General features: G+C 41.2%; 1 protein-coding gene across 1 annotated transcript; it reads right to left on the reverse strand.

Moving 5' to 3' along the window:
• Positions 1-6,149: 6,149 nt before the first annotated feature.
• Positions 6,150-8,146, reverse strand: foxd7 (forkhead box D7). Its single transcript, XM_039771061.1, has one exon. The coding sequence runs from the start codon at positions 7,873-7,875 to the stop codon at positions 6,817-6,819; it is 1,059 nt and encodes a 352-aa protein (XP_039626995.1). The 5' UTR covers positions 7,876-8,146; the 3' UTR covers positions 6,150-6,816.
• Between the last annotated feature and the right edge of the window lie 290 nt (positions 8,147-8,436).

The raw sequence follows: 8,436 nt of genomic DNA on the forward strand, positions 1-8,436 counted from the left end.
GAGCTTCACAAGACCATGTAAACATCTGAAAAATCTTGTATCGGCCGGAGATAAAACAAACTCTGCTCTGCTGCATACTTTGTACTGCAATAAAAATCAAATGTTTACCAGAGGAGTTCATTAATTCAGTTTCTGGAATCGTTTGTTACACATTAACTTGCCTCTTATTTACTCAAATTCGGGAAAATATGTTAAAACAGGCAAAAGACAAATGTGCAAGAAAGACACTATATGATAGATAGTTAAAACGTACAACAGGCAGACATGTGAAAGGCACTATATGATAGTTAAAAGTACTATGTAATGGAAAATGAAAGGCGCTATGTGATACAGATGCGAAAGGCACTATAACAGACAGATAAATAAGAAAGACACTGTATAATACATAGATAAATATGAAAAACATTATATGACGAATATATGAAAGGCATTATGTAAGTGGAATGGTTCTAATCTGACATCAACTGTATTATTACTGCACGTGTCTACATTTAAATAACAAAACTTGGCAGATTCTTATTATAATTCATGGACGGATGATTATTTTTTCTCTGTCATGATTTCATGTAACATATCTTTTATTTTTATTTTTCTAAAATACAGGTTTAAAATTCCAGATATTTTCAAATAAATTATAGCTATCATGAAAGGAGACTGCTAATCAAAGTATATTTATTGAAACTGACAACATACGTTACCTTTAAAAACGTTTAGTACTTCATTCATGAGCACAATAGCCAAAGTACCTTTAGATAGATGAGAAAGGCACTATATAATACACAGATATGTAGATCGATAGATATGAGAGGCACTATATGATAGAGATGTGAAAGGCACTATATAATAGGTAGATAGAGATGTGAAAAGCACTATATAATAGATAGACAGAGGCACTATATAATAGATAAGTAGATATGAGAGGTACTATGTATAAGATAGAGATGTGAAATGCACTATATAATAGGTAGATAGAGATGTGAAAGGCACTATAATAGATAGAGAGGGGCACTATATAATATAGAGATGTGAAAGGCACTATATAATAGATAGGTAGATAAATACATATGAGATGAACTATAAAATGAATAATTCATAAAATGCCGCGAAGTCAATGAAGTATTTTGTTAAGTGGACGGTTTATGTAAATCGTGTAGCGTTGCAGACCGGGGTGGGATTGGGCAGAACATCGCCCCACACTGCGGTTCTCGGGGTCTACGGCTGCGGACCACTGATTAATAAGAGTGTTGAAATTCAAGGGTGCTTGTTTGGACCTCAGGAGCCTCCATGTTTTAGATTCGATGTGCCAGTTTATTGCGAGGTCTGCGCTGAGCGACCACCCGTAGTCAATGCTGGAAATTCGTCTAAAATTTTTGGATTGAAAACTTTTATTTTTTTACAGGTCCATTTATTATCAGTGCAGTCACCGAACGGTCACAGAGGTCCCCGCATCCCTTCCCGTGACACGCGGACTGCATCATCCACACGAGCGCCTGTCACCTTCGAGTAAATACAAACCTGTCAACTGAAACATGTAAGTTTGTAAAGCTCAAAATAAAGCTCACATTGACATAGCTTAAGACAATTAAATACGAGGCTTTGTTTCATCAGACAGACGCTCGTCGCCAAAGTCGCGCACTTCGATTTGTCGCTGCCCGCCCGTGTGCCCCCCTTATGGGGGGTCGGCACTGGGGCTCGTGTTGTTGCTTTTTAGCTAAAAATTAAACCCTTCATACCCGGGGCAGACAGTCAGACGGCTTTTTGTTCTCGCATACACCGGCTTTTCTTAAATATCATGCTACTGTTTTCCTAATTATGGTTAAGTTTAGGAGAACTGGTTTGCAAAAGTGTCAATTTTCATGACGTATCTCCATATAATGATAACAAAGTCTTTTCACATATCATAACATAACGCTGTCAGATTCGCATAATACCCCAGGCACGATTTGTGTTTTCCTCACTTGCAAAATGGTCGATGAGCCCCCTAAATCACAGACTTCAGTAGTTCCTTTGACTTTTCCTTCAGCAACAGTCGTTCGACTGGCCGATGACAAACGAATCACTCGAGTGAACTTTATGATGTTATTGATAACACAGTTTTGTCACTCCTGGCGCACTCTTTCTATTTGTTTAGTGATTGATAATTTATTAAACACATGAGTGTTTAGTGAGGCGCTCGTTTATATTCACGTGCCACACGGACTAATATTGCAGTTACGCAATCGACTAGGCTCTGATGTCCATTTCATCCTTCCATTTCTTTCCCATCCGCCCGTATGACGAACCTGAAAAAATCCAAATCAACTCCGTCCGTCCACTGTGAATGCTACCTTTAGCAAACTCACCAGTGTTAAACAAATCCTTTAAAGGGTGTAAATAATATTTCTAAATACTGTACACGCTTGTTAAGGTTACATTTCCAATATGCGAATAAAGAGAAATCAAATCAATAATCGCTTTAAACTCACTGGTAAGCACAAGTTGTTCCACAAACTATGCAGGAAACCATCGTGTTTTATTTGGTGACCGCTTTTGTTTTGACCTCCAAACATGGCAGACATTCATTCCAGGAACTATATAACCTCAGTTAGATGTGATGTTTTAACATCTGTGAGCCAGAAAAGGCCCCTCGTGTGTATGAGCCGCCAAGCTATTGAGTTCAGTCGACCAAAACAAAAATGAAATACGTGAACTGAACCCTTTACTTGTCATTATCTGCCTCCATTTACATAAAATACGTTGCCCAATATTAAACGTTTCAAAGTCGAGCACCACTCTATACTTCACACTTCAGATCTCTAATAATTCACATGTATCATCTGCTAAGCCTGGGGTCTGCACACGGTTTAGCGGTGGTCCCGAGTTCGAATCCCACGCCCGCTTGTTGTATATGTGTGGAGATTGCACGGTCACCTTTTGTCAGCGTAGCACACAAAATAAAAACCCTTACAATGGATATGCCTTGAGACAGACCGGCCCGTCCAGGGTGTGTTCCTGCCTGACTTGACACGAGGAGGTCCTGCCGCCCACCCTTAACTGAATGAAGAGGGTCCTCCGTGCTATTTCAAATAGTTCAGTTTGCAATTTTTGTTAACCAGCTCACATGACATATAGAATTCACGTGTGTGTATATAACAGAACAAGACGTATATAATGGTAAGTGAAAGAAAACGACATTATGGCAGAAAAAAAATGCGGGATTCCGATTGAATTTAGAGCAGTAAATAGCGAAACTGTCGTGCACATCGCGTCCAGAATCCTGCCGTTCTAACCCTGCACCCGGTTTTGTGTCTACGTGTAGCCTGCACGTTCTCTCCGTGCACCTTTGAGTTCTGCACATACGTTCCAAAGACTGCGCATATTGGCTGCGAGTGTGTGTGTGTGTGTTTGTGTGTGTGTTTAGGACTGACAGGGGCTGACATCCTGATTCTCATCACACACCTGAAATATACATGTGTTAGTTATAAATCAGTCAGTCTGTGATAGACAGATGTGAAAGGCACTATATAATTAATAGATAGATGTGAACATGATAGATAGATATAGATATTTTATTTTTCCTCAAGTTCATTTAAAAGTTTGACCCGGTATGGGTGACTATGGGTTTGTGCCCGCGGCTGGCGCCCCGACCAGGGCTGCTATATTGTTACCCACCTTATGCTTAGTGGGGATCCTTAGACAAGTGGATTACAAACATCAGAATTCGTCCACTTCTTTACACATCCATCATTTGAGTCTCTGTACTACAGTCCCAGGTCGCGGGAGCAAAGCTGAAGTCGACCGTTTAGGGGGTCCAGTTTGTCAACGGGCACTGGCAGGCGCTTTCACAAATAGGCGTAACACGGGCAGCTTCAACTTTATTTTATTCATTAATTTATAAATATATTGGTAGACTATGCGAAATCTATACGGGAGAGCACAAACATAATTGTGCATTAATAATTATTCATGTATGTATTATTGCTTTATAAGTCGCCTTGTATAAAAGCGCTTTCTAAATAAATAATAACAGAGCTAAACACAGGTGCTCAACAGAAGGGGCGTACGGGACGGTAAAGGAGGCTGTCAGGGAGGCTTTAGATAGTTAGATAGATGCGAAAGGCACTATAAAATAGATAGCACTTTATTTGTCCTGGGGGAAATGCATAATTATAATTAAAATTATAATATACCCAGGAGTAAACATCTCGAATTTAAGGTCCCAATTGGGTCGCCCAGTGTTCAATGACGAACCAATAAGAATCACTGACATTAAACATCAAAATATTAAAGCTGAAAGTTAAACATTTGTAACTTCATTCGTCATCTTAACTATTTCCGGTTCTATTTTACCCCTGAGGTTTTTTCAGTGCGGTGGCTCTGCTACGACACTCTTAAAAATGCTGGTTCTTTACTGGCTATTTTGCAAATGAAATTGGTTCTTTGAGCTTCGAAAAACGTCCTAATATGTAGAAAAAAAAAAAAAAACAAGAAAAAAAAACTTTAATGAATGATAGGCTACCTAGCAGACTACATGCAAATTAAAAAGAAATGAACTTAGCCTGATTCATTGTACGCAACGACAGTCCTTCTAAAATGATAAGTCCATTGGCATTTCACAAATCTGTTATCATCGTGGCTATTTATGGAGTCCGTTACAGATCTAAATAAATCTATGGTGAGCCTTCATGTGGACGGTGCTTTTGGGAATCAAAAAATTCTTCCCTTATTGCATCGCTCAGAAGAACCACTTTGGCACCTTTATTGTTAAGACTGTACTATAGTTTTCTTTCTTTCTGTTTTTAATAACATATCATGGACTGATGCCCAGTTTAAGGTTGGTAACCTATTGTGCTGAATAGATAAGCTCTGATTCCATAATCATGTGCACAGATTATATACTGTGTATATATCTATATATATATATATAACAGAATGTCATGTCTTGGTAAAAGCTTTACAGTGCTGCTGACAGTTCAGGATACTATATAAAGTAAATAGCGGCTAATTCATTTCTTTGCGAATGTCTGGCCTGACTTTTCTTTCAACATTTCCAAAAAATCGCCTCTCTAATGTCGTGTAACTGTTTGCTTCTCTATCTGCTGTGGTGATAGATAGATAGATAGATAGATAGATAGATAGATAGATAGATAGATAGATAGATAGATAGATAGATAGATAGATAGATAGATACATTCCTAAAATTAAAGGTGTTAAAGTGGTTCTTCAGAGCGATGCCAAAGAGGAAATATTTTTGGTTCCCATAAGGATCATCCACATGAAAGTTATAGAAAAGGTCTTCATTTATTTAGATCCGTAACAGGCTCTGTTAATACCACAGATATTGGAAATTCCAGTGGTTTCTGATTTTTAAAGGACTCAATATGCATCCAGTAACACAGGCTCAAGTTTTGTTTGTCCTTCCAAATCCTCTACTATACATTAAAGATGTCTCTTTTGCCCGCAAGTTAGGAACCATTAAAGGCTCAAAGAATCAATGTCATACACAAAGCATCCGTCAAGCACAATCCATTAAAGTGCCATTAACGAACGAGTATTTTAAGAGTGCAGAGAGACGGATTTGAAAGGAGCTATATAACAGACAGACATATACTTTATTTATATCAAGGGAGGAATTTAGCACGCATTGTGGACATTCGCGTGTCCATTCACGAGTGTTACCCTCGACGAACCGCTGCTGTAATAATAAATTATACATATATTTATATAGCGCCCTGTTCTGAAGGTTCGAATGTTTCTCCTTTTATTTAATTAACTGGTCTGACATCCAAATAAAAAGTCAAAGTTAAGTCAATTCAATAAAACAAATAAACAAATGCAAATTATAAATTCCAATTACTCCTAATGACGTGTGTAAACTTTATGTGAATTGTAAAATGTGGACAATCTATGCGAGCGCCTCAATTTCCAAATATAGGTGGGACAGCCATGACCCGAAGCAGATATGAATATCAGAACCAGGACCCCCAGCGACACTGGCCTGGATTAAGAATGCTCGAAAAAGCAAAACAGAAAACAATCTCTGCTCGATCTCCAAGCTTTCATAAAACAATCACAGTATCCCAGCAGACCCAGTTTTGCAATGCAATTCCCTGTGAACAATTTCCCAATACAAATAATTGAAATACAATTTTTCCGTTGCATTCCCTGGAGTAATTTATTTATCTATAAAATAGTAAAATGGGAACTGGTGAGTTTATTCCAATCTCAGTTTATGCCAACAATTTTAACAAGTAAATTATGTCGTGATGGAATCTTTATGTACGATTAAAAGAAAATCTTTAACGTCCACCATTCTGCATATTAAAATGAACCTTTTATTATCATTATTTTTTTAATTCCTGTTAACAAAATAAGCAGTAGACAAAATGTTACCACAAACGTCGTCAGGCTGGTAGTTCAGTTTGTTCCTAGAGGTTTCGTTTTTCTTTTCTCCGACCATTGAACTGCGGTGACTTTTTCACGGAGTCGTCATACTGGACGGGGTCTTCAACACGCAAACCCCCCCTGACGGACTTGAAGAAGCTCACTCGAGTTCGCAATCCATTGGAGTTCTTGCAGTGCAAACGCCATGAAGCGTTGGGTCCTATAGCTGTGCTTCTCTTTGAGGGGGCCGTTGATCAAATGGTATAGAAGTTTTGCGATTTGACAGTCTTTAAAGGACCCCGCAATATTTAAAGCCTTATAGCTTTGACGTTTCACGAGACGCCGAGCGTGAACGCGCTTCGAGAAGGAACTCACGGCACAGTCGGTATCGCCTACCTGAGGTTTCTGCGCCCGCCACTCCCATGCACAATCCCTTCGGCTTTTCTGCTTTTTTTAACAGTTGTTCACGCTGCTCAGCTGCTGCAGAAGCCTGCTGGTGAACTCGGAGCTGCTCTGTAAGCTTTGCAGCGCCTGGTACCCCTGATGTAAACTGTAAAGGTGGGGGACTGCAGCGGACGGATGGAGCACCGCATTTGATAAGAACGGAGGGACCTGCTGGGCTCCGTTAGCCAAAGGAGACGTGAAGGTTGTTGGAGAGCCAACGCCGCCGCTAATCCTCTCAAGGGGGAAAGGCTGCAAGGCGGTCCCACCGTTGTCCATTTTTAGAGATGCGAAACTGGAGAGCTGCGGTAAGAAGCTCTTAGCAGCGCTCGCCTGTGCCCTGGAGAAGAGGGTGGAGAGGGCCGGTAAGATCCCGCTGCAGGCAGGGGAAGGCACGTTCGTCGAGCACTGGCCGTGCGAAGGGGGGAACCCGACGGGGTAAAGATCCAGCCCCGGCAGCTGCAGACATGCCGAACCGAGTCCGTAAGATCCATAGGTGAAACTGGGCAGGGCGCCGCTGGCACTCGTATCCTTCAGGACACCAAACTTTAACTGTTGCCTCTTGAAACGTTTCCTCCGCCGCAGAAAGCTGCCGTTCTCGAACATGTCAGAGGAGTTGGGGTCGAGAGTCCAGTAGTTACCTTTTCCAGGGTTACCAGGTTCCCTCGCCATTTTGACAAAGCAGTCGTTCAATGATAGGTTGTGCCTGATCGAATTCTGCCACGCTGGAAATTTCTCCTTATAATAAGGAAAACGGCTGCTGATGAAATCGCATATCTCGCTGAGAGTGAGCTTCTTCTTGGGGCTCTGAAGGATGGCCATCGTTATGAGGGCGATATAGGAATAAGGCGGTTTCACTAAAGAGTTCGTTTTGGCCGATTCGCCCCTGGAATGGACCTCCGATTCGCCAGCGTCGCACGCGCTCCTTCTGGGGGACAGTCCCGGGTCGGCACCAGCTGTCCTCGGCGCCGTTTCAGGCACTGGCAGTCTACACTCTTTGCTTCCGTCGCCAACCACATCGATGTCAGCTTCTTCCATAGGTCCTGGGAATGTTTCTTCATGCAAAGTCATCGCAAGGAAAAAAGTTGTCCAAGTGCTTCCTTGTGCGCCAAGAGCGCATCGAAACACGCACGCCACTCTGAAATCGGGGGCATAAAAAAAAAACTCCAAGTCAAGGACCCACGGGAGCCATTGGAAAGTGGAACGAATAAGCGGAGAAAGAGTTAAAAGATCATTGAAAAATACACCACCACGGCAAATACGAGATAACACGATGGGAGTGTATGGCTGCTCCAAGAAATACGAAACATTCCGGCGGCAAAAGGCGACTCAAGTTCGTAAGGAAGAATGCAAAAAAAAAGAAAAAAAAAAGAAAAGAAACTCACCCCGGGTCAGATGACTGTGACGTCACCGGGAGCTTCTACAGACTGGCTGTTAAGGGCTCTGCTCGCAAGTCAGAATCACTTCACAGGTCCACAGAGGCATCCGATTTAAGGCCACGGGACCAAAGTAATCAGGTTTGCTGCTCTTAAGTTGCTTTTTCAGCTGGATTTACAAAAAGTCCTCACATGTCTCATATCTTAATACAATTAACTGATGTTGAAACAAAGCCATTACATTATATTCTTTACC

The sequence above is a fragment of the Polypterus senegalus genome, chromosome 12 (genome assembly GCF_016835505.1).
Source record: "Polypterus senegalus isolate Bchr_013 chromosome 12, ASM1683550v1, whole genome shotgun sequence".
Lineage (NCBI taxonomy): Eukaryota > Metazoa > Chordata > Cladistia > Polypteriformes > Polypteridae > Polypterus > Polypterus senegalus.